At 42.8% G+C, this 17,330-nt stretch overlaps 2 protein-coding genes across 2 annotated transcripts; both read left to right on the forward strand.

Annotated features, from left to right (window-relative positions):
- The first annotated feature begins 7,107 nt into the window (after positions 1-7,107).
- On the forward strand, positions 7,108-14,162 carry LOC123474257. The gene is made up of 3 exons (XM_045176186.1): positions 7,108-10,028; positions 11,616-13,973; positions 14,051-14,162. Exons 1-3 carry the CDS (start codon positions 7,108-7,110, stop codon positions 14,160-14,162), a joined length of 5,391 nt encoding a protein of 1,796 aa, XP_045032121.1.
- Positions 14,163-14,175: 13 nt separating this feature from the next.
- Positions 14,176-14,876, forward strand: LOC123474412. The gene is made up of 2 exons (XM_045176530.1): positions 14,176-14,416; positions 14,459-14,876. The coding sequence occupies exons 1-2, from the start codon at positions 14,176-14,178 to the stop codon at positions 14,785-14,787; spliced, it is 570 nt and encodes a 189-aa protein (XP_045032465.1). The 3' UTR covers positions 14,788-14,876.
- Positions 14,877-17,330: the final 2,454 nt, after the last annotated feature.

Genomic DNA, 17,330 nt, shown 5'->3' on the forward strand with positions numbered 1-17,330 from the left:
GATTTATGTAGGGCCTGTTTTTTCACGTTTTACATGTCCAATTTTTTGATAAAAATCACCTCTCTTTTTGAAAATCCCACTTTTTCCAAAAGTTTACACTTTGATTTCAATTTTAACTTACTTCGGATAGTCATTCCCCAATTTTGAGCACAGATTATGAATCGCCATTCTCTTGGCTTTCTTATCATGTGTCTCGTTTGGATATTACCATCCGTTTTACCCCCTCGTTCGGCCATTTTCCTGACCCATCGCTTTTTTACCCCGGGTTTTGCCATAAGGGCCTGTGTGTTTCCTTTAATCACCTTTTCGGGTACTTTTAATTGACTCACGCCATTGTTCTTGCCCTCATCTGAACCGCCTTTCTCTTAGCTTCATTTTGACATGTTTGTTTTTTACATCCCGTCATTTTATGAATTTTAAGCCTAAGATTTGCGATGCTCCCTGGCCACCAAGCGTGATTTCACGTTTACAGATGCGTGACCGCTTTTTAACCCTCGCACGACGTTTTCGCGGATATTTTCTGAATTATTATTCAATTCCACACCATAGGCCACCTTTGGTTTTGGAATAACTTTATTGGTTCAGATTTTAACCGCATAAATATATGGACCTTGTGCTCGATTTTGGTTTTTCCCATTTTAGAGCCACTTCTCATCACTCGATTTAATTTTTGAATGCGCCGTTTTGCATTTAGAATTTCCAAATGTTTATCAAAGATTACGAATTTTATGAGATAGATAGCTGCGAAACGGTCAACAAAAATATCGATTGCGTCTCTCTTTCTTCGTTGGACTGGTGCGAAGATCCTCCTGCACAAGAAAGTTCTTCATCTGAATCGAAACTTTATTTTCACGGATTTTCTGATATTGTAAGTTTGTTGTTGGACTACATTTTGCTTTCTTGGAAGCATATTTTTACAAATCTTTTTTAATGTTTGTCTAGACATGCATCCAATAGCAAAAAGAAGCCTCTTGCTTCGGTGCAACTAACTGAAGTTCATGCATCAAGATTGCCATCGGATTGTACGTGCTCTTCTCTGAACCCAATAAACGTAAGGTTTTTTTTTATTTATTTCTTTAATTTCTCTTAATATTTTATTAAAAATTCAAGAGTGGACACGCAATAATGGCAGAATTTGAAAAGAATATTTCACCAGTTACCATAGACAGGTTTATACAATTTCTGGGAAAAGAAGAACAGGGCGAGCTAGTTTCGAAAATGGTGGACCAGCTGAGTGATGTGGATAGGGTCAAGAACGATTTATGGAAAGACCTTATTCAAAGATATTTTGGATGCATCAGAGGCAACAATAGTTCTATTTCTTTGACATCATAAGCTATGCTTATTTTTGCACTTAGCAGCTCCTACTGTATCCACATCCAGGCCTTCGTCAAACCTGTACTTCGGCCCCCTACCAACATGGTCCTTCGAAACAATTTATTTTCCAGTGGCAGAACACCAAAAAAACGTATACAACTACTTCCAGTCACTGTTGGACTCAGACGTCCGCAGTTATACCCTGTGGAAAAAGCTCGAGAATACCATCCCCGAAGGAGTATTCAGACGGCTGAGACTGCCGGAACCCTTCCCGGCCTACCCCTTTTGAGACAGCGACTTAGTGATTTTTAAGAATCGACGTGGAATCTTAAGTTAAATCCTCGATAAAAAAGGGTAACAAAATGCCTCTGGCCAGACTAGTAGAGGCCCATATTCTGATTCCTCGTGCTTTTTGCTTTAATTTGAGTGGTCTGTTCTCTCGAATCGATAATTTCCTTGGATTTTGTTTTCCACTTTCCATGTTCCTATCTTTCCGAAAGTTAACTCCACTTTTTCGAAAAAACCAAAAAAACTTTTTCAACCATCAACTTTAACTCTCAGTCGCGGGCACTTCCCGTTATGCTACAATAACGGGATTTATTTAAAAAAGTTGCATGAACTGAGTAGAAAAAGTAAAAAGGAAATTTGTTAGAGAAACTTCCCTGAAATTTCTGTGGTTCACATTTAATTGGTAGATAGTAAAAACTTCTCATAAAAATCCCAATTTACTAATGCTAATTTTGATTTTGCTTATACTCGCACAATAAGATCTTAAAATATGCCAGCGATTGCCACAATGAAGGCCCAGTTAAGAATAAAAGAAGAAGGCCGACTGTTCTCTTAGAAGATGACGAAGTTATCGTAGCAAATTGGGTTCGGACTATGGCTAGTGCAGGGTTCCCTGTGACAAACAAGGAATAGCTGAATTCCATTCAGCATACCTTGAATGAGGCAAAAAAGGTGATAGCATTTGCCAACAATCAACCGACGGAAAGGTGGCTTCCAAAGTTTAAGAATCAGAACGGCGGAAATTGTAGATCTCGGGAAGAGCCAGATAACTCCTCATGACCTTCAGCAATGGGCTAAGCATCTTGAGAAATATTTCAAGTTGGTCATCATTTAATTTTTTTCTTATATATTCGTTCCCGTTCCACTCTCACTTAGCTGCACCACTTCACATTCGTAGTGTGTTTATCGATTGAAACACATCGTGCATTAAAACATATCGTAAAATTTTTTATTCATTTTTAATTTTGTTTCATAGTGACAATGGCTTAGAGGGTATTTTCACGGACCCCAAGAGATCTTTCAATTGCGATGGAAGCTTCTTTCTCATTGCACCAGGCAAAGGAAAAGTATTAGCAGAACTTGGATGTAAAGACGTATACCTCTCACTGAAAAGCTCAGCTAAGACTAGTGTTTCTGTATTGACTACAGTTTCGGCGTCAGGGTGGATCTTACCCCCCTTTCTTATCTATCCTTACGAAAGAGCGCAGCGTTGGATGTCAAAAGAGGGAATGCCACCTAGCTTTGAAGTATTTTTCACAAAAAAGGGTAGATGACGGTCGATGCCTTCTGCCATTGGGTGCTGCATCAGTTTATTCCAGAACGGAAGATCAAGGAGGTTCACTTCCCCGTTGTTCTGTATCTGGATGGCCACCGCAGTCATATTAATATCCGGATTTCAGATATTTGTACGGAAAATGACATCGTCTTGGTCACACCCCCCCTCCCCGAACACCACCCATATTCTGCAGGCTTGTGATGGGGCCCTCTTTAAGCGTTTGAAAGGCATGTGAAAGGCTAAAGTTCATGAGTGGATAGGAAAGCATCCAACCAACAAAGTCACCGTGAAGAACATGGCCCATTTGCTCAACGAAGTGTGTCAAAATTTGTCTGCTTCGTATGGGCAAAAGGGTTTCAGAGTTTGTGGTTTATATCCGTGGAATCCTGATGCTGTGAAGTAAGTTTGAAATTAAGCCTGCTTCAATGTTTAATAGACTTGTTAACCAACGCCGTTTTGCATTTAGAATTTCCAAATGTTTATCAAAGATTACGAATTTTATGAGATAGATAGCTGCGAAACGGTCAACAAAAATATCGATTGCGTCTCTCTTTCTTCGTTGGACTGGTGCGAAGATCCTCCTGCACAAGAAAGTTCTTCATCTGAATCGAAACTTTATTTTCACGGATTTTCTGGTATTGTAAGTTTGTTGTTGGACTACATTTTGCTTTCTTGGCAGCATATTTTTACAAATCTTTTTTAATGTTTGTCTAGACATGCATCCAATAGCAAAAAGAAGCCTCTTGCTTCGGTGCAACTAACTGAAGTTCATGCATCAAGATTGCCATCGGATTGTACGTGCTCTTCTCTGAACCCAATAAACGTAAGGTTTTTTTTTATTTATTTCTTTAATTTCTCTTAATATTTTATTAAAAATTCAAGAGTGGACACGCAATAATGGCAGAATTTGAAAAGAATATTTCACCAGTTACCATAGACAGGTTTATACAATTTCTGGGAAAAGAAGAACAGGGCGAGCTAGTTTCGAAAATGGTGGACCAGCTGAGTGATGTGGATAGGGTCAAGAACGATTTATGGAAAGACCTTATTCAAAGATATTTTGGATGCATCAGAGGCAACAATAGTTCTATTTCTTTGACATCATAAGCTATGCTTATTTTTGCACTTAGCAGCTCCTGCTGTATCCACATCCAGGCCTTCGTCAAACCTGTACTTCGGCCCCCTACCAACATGGTCCTTCGAAACAATTTATTTTCCAGTGGCAGAACACCAAAAAAACGTATACAACTACTTCCAGTCACTGTTGGACTCAGACGTCCGCAGTTATACCCTGTGGAAAAAGCTCGAGAATACCATCCCCAAAGGAGTATTCAGACGGCTGAGACTGCCGGAACCCTTCCCAGAGCAGAGAAAACCAGACGGCAAAAGACCGAAGCCGTACTCGAGGCCAGTACCAGAGGTGCAGAAGAGCGTACCGTTACTGAACCTCGAAGAGCAAAAGCAGCTGGAGGTAGTGTTGGCGACTATCTAAAGTTTTTAACGATATATCGATATTTTTAGATAAATGTTAGATAGTCGATATTTTTAGATATATCGTTGTATCGATACTTTCCAAGTAGTTTTTCCGATACTCAATAGATGGCGTATTGTCAAATACAAAAAATTAAGAATAGATCCATACCCATCGCTTGATTTGAACTCTGAACCTTTGTCATGCGATTGCTGTCTTCATCCACAGGGCTATTGAGAGGATAAACAAGTCTGCCATGCAAAGAACAATAATTTTGTTACCGAATATCGATATAAATTGCACAATACAAATCTGAACTGATCATCGTCTGCTTTTCTTAAGGCTAAACAGTATGTTACAAAGCTAGTTTTATCTAGAATTTTATCGAATTTTACATCAAATTTTTTTATTTTTCAAGCTAAACGAAAAAATTAAGACGATTTCTAATTGCAAAATAGTCCAAACGCAAAGAACACGAAAAATAAATGTTAACACCCTATACGAAATAAAAGATGTGAATGGAGTGAGATTTGTAATTCGATACTCTGAATCCCAAATACTGTATGATTCCACAGAGCTATAGTTGCCTGCAATAATATTCAGTTTATGCTACAGTTAAAGTAAACTATATGAACGACAATCGATATAATTTTCCAAATAGAAAATCAAATAGAAAATAGTAAAAGTCAAACCTTCAAATTATCAACGATTACCACTGTCAAATCACCATTTTCCCAGACTAATGTGCAATAAAAAAAGTTATGTTGTTTATTGAGATCGAACACGGATCCTTGTTGTCATGGGCATCGTCTTATACCACTATGCCATTCAATTTGGTAACTGTTATGTAAGTTAAAAAGAATTAACTGTTGTTGGATAGTATCGATACAAAATGCAGACGAAAATCTAAAATTATCGTCGTCTGAAACACTATATTTGGCTGGATAGTAAATTTGTTTACTATTGATATCATGGTTGCCACAGCAATGACTAATTCTTTTTAAATTAAATTAATTACTAATTCAAATTACAATAAGAAACATTAGAATTCCAAAAATATAGGTCAGTTATGCAACCGATTTATAAATTCCCGTCAAAAATCATTTAAGCAAGCTTTTCCCAACAATAAAATCGCTGCAAAATATTCTTCGTTCAGGTTTGAACCCAATACCTCTATATCAGTAGCCTTGTATTATACCACTGTGCCAATACTCTGTAAATTTCATACAGCACAACAATGACTTTGTTGTTGTTGGGTAGTATCGATACAAATTGCAGATCCAAATGCAAATACAAATTACAAATCCATTTTTTATTAAAAAATGGATCTGTCAAATCAGACGACGAAAGTGCATGTTGGAAACGAAAGACGTCCCCAACGGCCGACGACGAGATCCGGCCGAACAACCAGGATTCCGGCCCATTTACGGGAATACGATCTTCGGGGCCCCCGATAGGTGGCCCCTTGTCACCCGCCCGACTGTACTGATTCTTTGTGCCCTTCCCCCCCCCCCTGGTGTCAATGTCATATTTTGGAAGGGGTCGGGCCGGGCAGAGTCAAGCTATCTATCGAACAAGTCAGTCAATACAGTTAGCGTCGCAATCTCAAACCTTGTGTCATCAACTTTAATTATTTACAACTCAATTCGGTAAGGTAACGCTAGACACATGATTCCTTCCCAACATGGTCCTTCGAACCTTCTTTTTTTTTGAACCGGTATATATTTTGTGAAACTGACTGAAACGAGAACGCCTCTCGGCAAAGCGTTCGGGTCTCTTTGGCAACAAAAGACCCACTGACTCTTTCAACTTAAACTGCTCTTACTATCAAACTTAAAACTCTCCCTTTAATCAAATTTCCAAAAAATTTAGTTAAGTGTATATGTGTGTGTGCTTTTCGACATTTCGTCTAGCCGTCATCGCCATTTTTCTGAGAAACCGCGTGGCGGCCTGAGGCGTCAGAAAATCTGAACGCCTCACACACACACACACACACTCGACTGTAAAAGCATTTCACCCCTTTCCTTTTTGACTTTCTTAAAATTTGAAAACGGCCGATCAAGAGGAAAGGGGCTACTGATGCACTCGCCAGAGAGTCTCAGAAAAAGCTTCAGAGAGAGCCCCAGAGAACGATCCAAATCCAGGATCGCCTGGATTCGAAGACTGGCGGAGCAACAAGAAGGAAATTAGATTCCCTCCATTGTTCCAATAACATCACTGTATTCTAGGAATGTCGTCTTGTCGTCGATAAATACAGGATGTGTCTTTCTTCCACAAATTTACTCTAATACTATTCAAAAAAAAAAAAAAGCCTTCTTACATCAGTTGGGAGATAAGCAACAGCTGAACTCCATAAAAAAAAAAAAAACCCTTTTCTTTTTTTCTCTCAGCAGACAGAACACAGCATTCCGAAGGCGATTAGGTGAACTAGGGTCGAGCCAAAACTTAGCCGACCCACCGCTCGTCACGCCACCTACTGAGAGAAGGGAGAGACGAAAAACTTTCACTCTCCAACAACAACCGCAAGAGGCGCTGCACTCAGAACTTGAAGCAGCAACTCAATCAAAAAACACCGCAAGAGGCGCTGCACTCAGAACTTGAAGCAGCAACTCAATCAAAAAACACCGCAAGAGGCGCTGCACTCAGAACTGGAAGCAGTCACCTCAAGCAAACCACAACAAAAGACAGGCTTAACAAGTAGAAATCAAACAAAAAACAAATTCATAACTATTTCTTTCCTCCAATCACACCCAAGATGACCCACCCAACGAACGAAACGTCCCGGAGGGCCATCAAGGGCCACGTCAGACGCTGGATCCACAACATCCAGCAATACGACATCGTACAAATAGACCTAACAATCTACAATATATTGCTAGGAGCTGAAACCAGTCAAAAAAGCATGCAAGCTAAATACAATCGACTCTCAGAAGCGGTCGCCAGAGACATGGAAGCATCAAACGCGACCCGTGCACAATTCGATGCCGAGGTCGAAAGCGTGATCGCTCTGGAGGATGAGTGCAACGCAGCATACGTGATCGTCAGGCGAAAAAAAGATGAATTCAAAGCACTCAAAAAAGCTGAAGAAAGAAAACGGCAAAAAGCCGATCAAGACGCCATCAGGGCCAAAGAAAAGGCCGATCAGGACGCCATAAGGGCCCAAGAAAAAATCGATCAAGACGCTGCAAGAGGACAAGAGAGAATCATCCGTCAACAAGAATTTCAAGATCAACAGAACTTGTTTCGACAACTGATTGCCGCCATTCCAGCAGCAGCTGCACCAGGAGCACCAGCAGCTCCAGCCGCAGTTACATCGACTAAGCTCCCAAAACGTCAAATTAAACCATTCAAAGGGGACGTGCTCGAATGGACGGCCTTCTGGGAAGGTTACAACGCAGCCGTCCATGAATCAGCCATTCCGGCAGTTCAAAAATTTGGATATCTTAAAGACTACTTGAAAGGTGAAGCACAGCTGTGCGTGGAGAACCTTGAGCTGACAGACGCCAACTACAATGTTGCAGTGAATCTACTGAAGGCGATGTACGGCAAACCGGACGTCCTGATCGAGGCCCACACCCACAAATTAGCCACGCTGCAACCAGTGAAAGACATAGCTGATACCGCGGCGCTCAGATGCTTCCAGCTGACTATCCAGTCACATATCAATGCGTTGGAGACACTGGGAGTTGCAAGAACGAGCCATGGATGCCTCCTTGGATCAAGCATTTTACGCTCGATCCCACTCAAACTTCAAGCAAAGTGGGCCGAATCCGCAACAAACAAGGTAACAGACATTGATCAAGTGTTAAAATTTATCGAAGAGCAAGTCGAAGCTGCAGAGCGACTCAGCCGTCTGAGAGCTACTACACCAAAGCCGGCCCGAAATTCTCCGCAACCGGCAAAAATAACACCAGCAACAACACCGACAGCTTCCCAGCTCGGAGTCAGCAGCAAGCCGACTCCACAAACAAAACATCCAAACAAAACAAGAAGAAATGGCAGCCCACCACCCCCAAGGAGAGAAGCGACAGCATCATCTTCAAGAAAGCCAATGCTGCCCTGCGTGTTCTGCAAAGAGATGCATTGGGCCACGAATTGCCCAATGGAGCTGAAAGAAAAAAAGGAAGTCATCACCAGCGAAAGAAGATGCTCTAACTGTTTCGGTCGACACGAGACCACCGTTTGTTTCAATCCCCACAGGTGTCAGCGGTGCCGAGCAAAGCACCACACATCCTTGTGTGCCGAGAAAGATACCAGATTCGGATCCTCAACTATAATTCCAAAAAAACCGGCCGCTGGAAGCAGCTCAACTACAGCGTGCGCAAGCTCCTTTGGTGAGATTATTCTCAAAACAGCAACCGTTTACATTTTAGGCCCATACGGAAAGCAGATCCGAGCAATTCTCTTCCTCGACGATGGCAGCCATAGAACATGGATTAAAAAGCAGATTTCAAGAGAACTTCAACTGAAAATAATCCAGGTGGAACAAATCGCGACCAGGGCCTTCCGCCAGACAGAGGCCCCTCCAGCAGAAACTCACAACGTGGTCGAAATGACGGTGCGGGGCACCTGGCCAGGAGCCCCAACGATGCGCATAGAAGCTTTGGAGGCAACAGACAAAGTAGGAAGCACCGGTCCGTACCAAACTACAGAATTTGCAAGAAAGCTGTGGTTGGAAAATGAAAATTTGGCAGACGACCGCTTCGAACGTGAAGGAGGAAACGAAGACGTCGGAACTCTTGTTGGAATGGACCAAATGTTCAACATCATGTTCAACGAGCCAGCAATGACAAGCCCGTGCGGATTCAGAGCCTACAGCTCGAAACTTGGAAAGGTCATCGGCGGTCCATCCCAAGAAACAACATCGAAGCAAAGTCAATCAATTGTCAGTCAACTACTAATCAATTCAAATTGCTCTCTACCACAGATCACCTCACAGCCATCAGAAATTTTTAACAGCATCCAATTAAACAAGTCGGAAAGCAGGGAGACAGGAACTTCCAGTCTCCTTCCACTACCAGAAAATTCTGAACAAATCTGCTTTTTCGACTCAACAAAAGAGAGTAAAAGGTTTGAAATGGAGAAGTTAAATTTTGATATGTCGTTATTTTGGCGTCTAGAAAATTTCGCGAACTTAATCGACTGCGTTGCTGTGGAGAAGGACGATCAATTCCGCTCCTTCTGCGAAGAAATCACGCGATTTGAAGACGGCAGATATTGCACGCCAATACCATGGACGACTGACAGATGGAGACTGGAAATCAACCACCAGATGGCAGCAGTAAGACTGAGAAGCATGCTGCACAAGCTCCGAAAATCTCCAGTCGACTTGGCCAACTACACAAAAGAAATCGAAAAACTCATAGCAAACGGATTTGTAGAAGAGGCTGATTTCAATTACGATGGCCTCCACACTTATCTACCGCATCATCCAGTCTATCGAACAGACAAGGCCACCACAAAAATACGACCAGTTTTCGGCGGCGCCGCAAGATCCAAATATGGACCGAGCCTCAACGATGTTCTGGAGACCGGACCAAATCTTAATCCTGATCTCCTCTCGGTCTTAATGCGCTTCCGGATGAACCGGATCGCCTGGATTGCGGATATCGAAAAGGCCTTTCTCAACATCGCGCTGCAGCCCGAAGACGCTGACCCATATAGCACATTTCTGCCGTCGGATGTCCGAATCATGGCCGAACATCCGTTAGATATCTATGTACTCAATGGGTAGTTCCAGGGATGTCCGTCGGCTAGTCACCTTGGAAGTGCAATGGATGTGCGAAAATTATATTCTACGGACCTCCTTCCAACAGCCAAAAAGATTTTCAATTGTTTCATTTAAGGATCGGCCTCGAGCCAATCGGGGTGCTTTTTTGCAAATCGGGTTTCTCATTTCGGGCCATCGAGGCGTGGGTCAGGGTGGAAAATTCTTCTCCCCGAATTCAATTGGGGTTTGCAATGAATTGGATTGCAATCAATCGATTCATCAATGCCAAAAACATTTTTGATTGACTGTTTTACCCGATCTATCCGATAACAACCCCGATAATAGCTCGTTCTACCCGCTTGCCCCGATTTTTACTCTGAAACCGAAAGAACGGCATTTTTTTATTGCTTCGGGGCAACGGGTTAACCTCAAATTTTCCCCGCACCGCCCTGGTTGAAAAAGTGGCACCTCATTTCAACCCCGAATGCACTTTATCGGTGCGGGGCGGTTAACTCAATTAGAACTAATTGGGGCCGATCACTAAGTTTCATTATTAATTGTCAAAATTTCTTGAGAGGGGGAAAACTTAACCGTGTTCAAATTTTTCCCTTGAACGTATTTTATTTGAAGTCCAGCATTTAAAACGAAAAATTTAAAAAAAAGGAGTAATTATCTATTTGCCGGATGGTTTATTTTTAAATTTATTACAAAAAATGAATAAAATATATGAAAGTCGTGAGTTTGTTTGCACAAGCTTTCCGTTTAGCTTACGGGAACCAAGCCATTGAAAATTAACTCACAGAAAATTAATATTATTCGGCATCTAATAATATTCAAAGCAAGTATACTTATTATAGGATTATAATTTCAAATAATAAAAAACTACTTTAAACTTAATAAATCATGCTGAAGTTTAAAGTTCAAAAAATATTTAGCATAAATTGTTTAATTTCAATTTATACACCTCTGGTTTAACCTAAGTTCGACATCATCTTGACTTCTTAAAAATCCTGTATGTGATTTGTTATCGAAAAAGCTCAAGTGTTTTACAACAATGCGATTGTATTGTTCGAAAATGATACATAATATATCTATAGATTGGCACAGTGGAATAATGTTCGACTCTGATGCGGGAGACCCGAGTTCGAAACCTGGTATATCCTAATGTTTTGTCCAGATCAGATGTCCAATACATGTAATATTTATATCCAAATGAAAGCCCGTTCGGATATCCTTAGAATGTCCGACGGCCCTGTTGAGGGCGGTCAAAACCACAAAAAAATACATCCATAGGACATCCAAATCGGATATCGGGCTGTCCGGAGGATATCAAAAAGATGTACTCAACATCCGACCCCGACATCTGTCGGACATCCGACGGACTGCCTTGTGTTATGTGGGGAAGCTGTCAGATTTTTATGGCCAAGAAAACCGGAAGAACCCAACTCCGATTTCATCGCGTACAAATGGAAAAGAGTTCCATTTGGGCTAAGTTCAAGTCCATTCCTTTTAAGAGTCACTATTAACAAACATTTGCTCTCAGTCAAATCTAGATTTTCTACGACAGTCGAGCAGATAGAAGAGCAGCTTTACGTAGACGACTACCTCGGAGGAGCAGACAACGTGCCAACAGCCATAACTACGGTAGAAGAAACCGTCACGTTATTCTCAGAGGCCCAACTCAACATGAGGAGCTGGGCAACAAACAACAAGCAGCTCCGTGACTTTCTCACCGAAAAAAAAATGTCGAACCAGATTGTCGGAATTCTTTCACCCACAATAGACGGCCAGCAAAAGGCACTGGGTCTTAGATGGGACACGAGCTCCGATTCATTTAAATTTGACCCTACATCTATAATGGAAGCAGCCGTGCAGATAGGAGAAAAAATCACCAAAAGAAAAATTCTGAGCATATCAGCAAGGATATTCGACCCAATTGGTTTCCTAGCTCCTACAGTCTTACTTTTAAAAATAATTTATCAAAAACTTTGGGAAGGAGACATAGGTTGGGACGATGACGCCACACCCGAAGTAAAGAACACCTGGAGCAGCATCATGAAAGGCCTGAAGGATCTACATCATTTGGAGATCCCACGATGGATTGGATATTCAAAAACTTCCATCGTCTCCGCAGAAATTCACGTGTTCGGCGATGCATCAGAAGCAGCCTACGGAGCAGTAGCATACGCACGGCTCCGACTGGAGAACGGAATTCCTTACACCATCCTCCTTGCAAGCAAAACCAGAGTGGCACCTCTCCCAAAAAAGAAAGTAACGTTACCCAGACTCGAACTACTAAGCTCTTTGTTAGCAATTCGTTTAGGAGAGAAAATCCGAACCTCCCTTCACACCGAGTCATGGAAAACGACTTACTGGACAGACTCCCTCGTCACACTTGGATGGATACGAGGAGATCCTTATCGTTGGAGACCGTTCGTGCGAAACAAGGTGGAAACCATCAGAAAATTTTCCAACGCGGATTGGTGGAGACATTGCCCCGGATTGGAGAATCCAGCCGATCTCGCTTCGCGGGGAGCGCCAGCGCATGCGCTAGTGGAATCGAAACTTTGGTGGCACGGACCAGCCTGGCTGACAGAAGGAGAAAGCGAATGGCCGAATTCTCCAGAAAACCACTCCACCGAAACTCAAGAGAAAATCGAGGAAGAGGAGACAAAGAAAACGGCAACTGTCTCCTTTGCAGCAGTAGAAACAGCCCAGCCGATTGAATGGTACCTCGACAAAACCTCTACATGGACAAAACTACTTTTCAGAACAGCCTGGGTCCTCAGAGCACTCAACCGTATGAAGAAAAGAACGCGCGACCCAGGACTTGAACTAAAAGAAGTCATTACAGTCGCCGGAAAAGAAATAACGATCGACAAGATAGTCACCGAAGAGCTGAACGAAGCGGAGCTAGCCATCTGCAGACAGCTCCAAATAGAACGCTATCCCAAAGCTTTTCGGACACTCCAGCTCGGACTGCAGATTCACCCAAAGGAGAAAATCGCATCGCTCCGACCGGTCTGGGACAATCGAGATCGACTCATCCGAGTCATTGGAAGAGTGGCGCTCGCCCTCAGGGATCGAGACATTCAACCACCGATCCTTCTCCCAGCAAACCATCCTGTTGTAAAAATGTTAATAACTAACAAACATGTATTTAATTCACACACAGGAGTAAAGACGACACTGTCAGAACTGAAAGAAAAATATTGGATCGTGAAAGGACGCCAACAAGTGAGAAACGTTTGGTTCGCCTGTGTGAAGTGCCAGAAGCTGACTTCACCTCCTTTCCGACAAATAGCAACGCCGCTACCAGCCAACCGACTCCGCGATGCCAGGGCATTCGAAATAACCGGAACCGATTTCGCTGGCCCGCTGTACTACAAAAACGCGACTCCGAAAAGGAAATCCAAGTCGGCGCCATCCGTCGAACAAGTCATTCCGGAACCTCCACCAGAAGAAGAGAACCCGGATGCAGCGGAGCTTCCCACCGAAGAAGCTCCCGAAGAAAAAGACGATGGCGACCAACCGGATCCGACGCAACAAGTCAACAAAAAGCAACCCAAAAGTTACATGTGCATCTTTACTTGTGCCGTGACGAGAGCGATTCATCTGGAGTTAACCAAGGACATGACGGCTCACTCCTTTCTGTTAGCTTTCCGTCGATTCTCCGCCAGAAGAGGCCCAGTGTCAGTAATGTACAGTGACAACGCCGAAACATTCCGCTGTATGTCTCGATATCTTAAAAACATTCGATCCGACCCATCCGTTCGCGACCTCCTCGCCATGAGAAGAACCAGCTGGATCTTCTCTGTTAGCCTCGCTCCATGGTGGGGCGGATTTTGGGAGAGGATGGTGAGGATCACGAAAGATCTTTTGAGACGATCCAACGGGCGCGCATGTCTCGCGTACGACGAGCTGGAAGTGAGTTTAATCGAAACGGAAAGTGTGATTAACGCGAGACCGTTGAACTACATTGGCGAAGGAGTGGACGATCCGCTCCCGATCACTCCGAATCAGTTTCTCAACAATCGTCGTTCAACTTGTGCTACGCCGGAGCCAGCAGTCAACCTATTGGCTCCCAATTCAACAAGTGAACTACTTAAGAAAATGGATCAGAACAGGCGTGACTACGTCAGCAACTTGTGCTCGCGGTTCGTCTCCGATTACCTGATGCAGTTGGATAATTTTCACGCAAAGGGGGCGTCGGGTAGAAAAATCCGCGTCGGAGAAGTTGTCGTAATCCACGACAAACTGTCCAAACGACTCATGTGGGAGACGGGAGTAGTTAAGGAATTACTCCCCAGCTGCGACGGCTTAGTCCGATCCGCGATCGTCAAGTTCCCATCCGGTAATTTATTAACCCGAGCCATTCAATGTTTGTATCCCGTAGAACTGAGAGAAGATCAACCGGAAGATGTGGAGATCGCAGACGGTGTATTGAATCCGGAGCCAGCTGAAGCAACTGCTCCGCAATTTCCAAATCCACCCGATCCGGCTCCATTCCCATTGCTTCCGATCGATCCAGCTGACGTCGAAGAAGATGATCATGTGGCCAATCCGGCCGCAACTGACGTCGGCGAGGTCGAGGCCCAAGGCATGGGCTCTGGTGGGGAGTATGTTGGAAACGAAAGACGTCCCCAACGGCCGACGACGAGATCCGGCCGAACAACCAGGATTCCGGCCCATTTACGGGAATACGATCTTCGGGGCCCCCGATAGGTGGCCCCTTGTCACCCGCCCGACTGTACTGATTCTTTGTGCCCTTTCCCCCCCCCCTGGTGTCAATGTCATATTTTGGAAGGGGTCGGGCCGGGCAGAGTCAAGCTATCTATCGAACAAGTCAGTCAATACAGTTAGCGTCGCAATCTCAAACCTTGTGTCATCAACTTTAATTATTTACAACTCAATTCGGTAAGGTAACGCTAGACACACGATTCCTTCCGAACAGTGCACCTTAAAAGTCTCTACGAGAAAACAAAAGACGGTTGTATTCCGTGATCCCATGTAAAAGCAGGCTTGTAAAAGGGTTGTCCTAGGCCAACCCTTTTACCTAGTTCTCAGAGCCAAAGGGTTGGCCTAGGTGATGGAGACCAAGTTGTTCCAGCCGCAAAAGCTAATCTTAAAACACCAAGGTGCGTTCGTAAAACAATGGGGTACGCGTCAGTCACTTGCTCCAGAGTAATAGAATACTGGTGTAGCCACGCTTATGGCGGGCCCTCCCATTGCCTTTTTGGCCTGAAAGTCTTTCTGTCCCATAACGAAAGCGCCACAGCGGCTGTGTTGTGAACTTCTGATGTATTACGTTTTCGCTATGTTTTCGCTCATTTTCGTCGTCTGTACTTCAGAAAGTAAACAAAAAGTGGCTTAATTAATTAGTGTGAAAAAAGTAAGAGCATGAAGAGATTTCCCTTAAAACTCAATTCATAGGTGGCGTTACGGTTATGGGACACTTAAATCGATATCTTGCCTCATTTTCTCACAATCGATACGCGAAATTGGCAACAACTTTTGGGAAAAAATCCGAGAGAGGGAGTTAACATGGCCGTGGCTACACCAGTATTCTATTACTCTGCTTGCTCTATTAGGACATGGAGTAGAGAATCTAGGGTCCTGAAGTTCAAGTCCCGGTGCTGATTTTCTTTTATTTTACAGTGAATTAAATTTTAGGCTTCATTTGATGAAGAAAATGTACTTTTTTAATTATTTAAGGGTTAATAGAGTTTCTTTTTGTAAGAAAGCATGCATGAAAAACATGTAAAAAAAGATCTTAAAAAGTTTCACAACATTTAGCAAATCTGGAAAATATGAAAAACTATGAAAAATATGAAAAATATGAAAAAATACAAAAAATATTTCAAAATATATTTTTATTTTAAAATTCGTACACCCATCAAATGACGAGTCGACAACCCCCTGACGACAGGTATCTAAAGCGATTGCGTGGAATAGTCTGAAATCGTGTGGTTGAGATGATATAAAAGCAAACGGGCAAGCCATCACCAAAACATATTCGTTGTCGATTTTCTACAGGTACCATGCAGGTATTCTGTAGCAATGCCAAAACAATTGACACTTTGCGGCAGCGGCGCTTAAGTTTGTTTGCGATTTCCTTTTTCTCTTTTTTTTTTGCAAATTATTTTTCTTTTAACAGACAAATTTAATTTATTTGATGTTGTTGGTAGCAGCTGTCACGTCAGCCTCTTTGGATCTGACCAACACGATGGCTGATGCCGAATGGTTTCCTATCGAATCCTCCATCAATTATCGGATTGATTCTCGTATGTGCAAACAAAGTCCCTTCTACCGTTGCCAAAGAAGAAACATCAGGTTCTTGGGATGTGCCCATTATCAACGCTACCATCCTTCTGAAGGATTTGGGTTCTACTCAGGTATCTGTAAACTTTTGTCGAAAAACGCTTTATTATTTTTACTTTTATTTTTCAATCTATTTGATAATGATTCTATCACTGGCCGGCATCAGACAGTCAAATTCGTCCCTATAGCATTGCCATTAGACACTTCGGCAATTTCTCTCAATAGCTGCATTTTCATTTATTTGAAAACTGCCATCGTCGTCGGCATCATTGATCCGCACGCCTGCAGCAAATTCTGCGCCCGTAACTCCGAATGTACCCATTTTACTAACGAACCTCTCAAAAGCGGAGGCACATCTACGCTGCACAAAGCTCCTGGTTTGGGTAGCGATTGGTCGCCTCCCGCACCTCAAAGATCAGGCGTAACGTGCGGTCATATGTCTCCATAAAGCACTGCGTTTCTCAAGATGGTTCGCTCATTTCCCTGTGCCTTGATCTTGGCCTGAGCCTTGCTATCGGCTTACTTTAAACTTTGGAAATGAAATTTACGAAACATCAGCTTATGGATATTTAGAGGTATAGAGTGGTTCGAGGTTGCCATCTTGGATAGTTATTTCTCCCAGTTTGGTGCAACCTCAAACAAAAAAGCATTGGCAATTTTAGTATTTTTGGTGGGAAACTAATGAAAGTGAACAATTTTTGTAATGGGTGTAGTTTACAATGCCAAGTTAGTTACAATAATGATTACTTACATTACAATAATGCCAAGTTAGTTTCAAACGAGCAAATTGCAAGAGAGTCATTTCTGAAGAAGCTTAGTGATGAATGACACTATTCACCGTTTAACTATTCCGATTGTGGTTTCGTCATTTCAAAGGAATATTCTTTTATTGGTGCAAGTCAATACTGAAATTACAATTATTTAACGCACTGGCCACTTTCACTGTT

This window comes from Daphnia magna, linkage group LG7 (assembly GCF_020631705.1).
Source record: "Daphnia magna isolate NIES linkage group LG7, ASM2063170v1.1, whole genome shotgun sequence".
Lineage (NCBI taxonomy): Eukaryota > Metazoa > Arthropoda > Branchiopoda > Diplostraca > Daphniidae > Daphnia > Daphnia magna.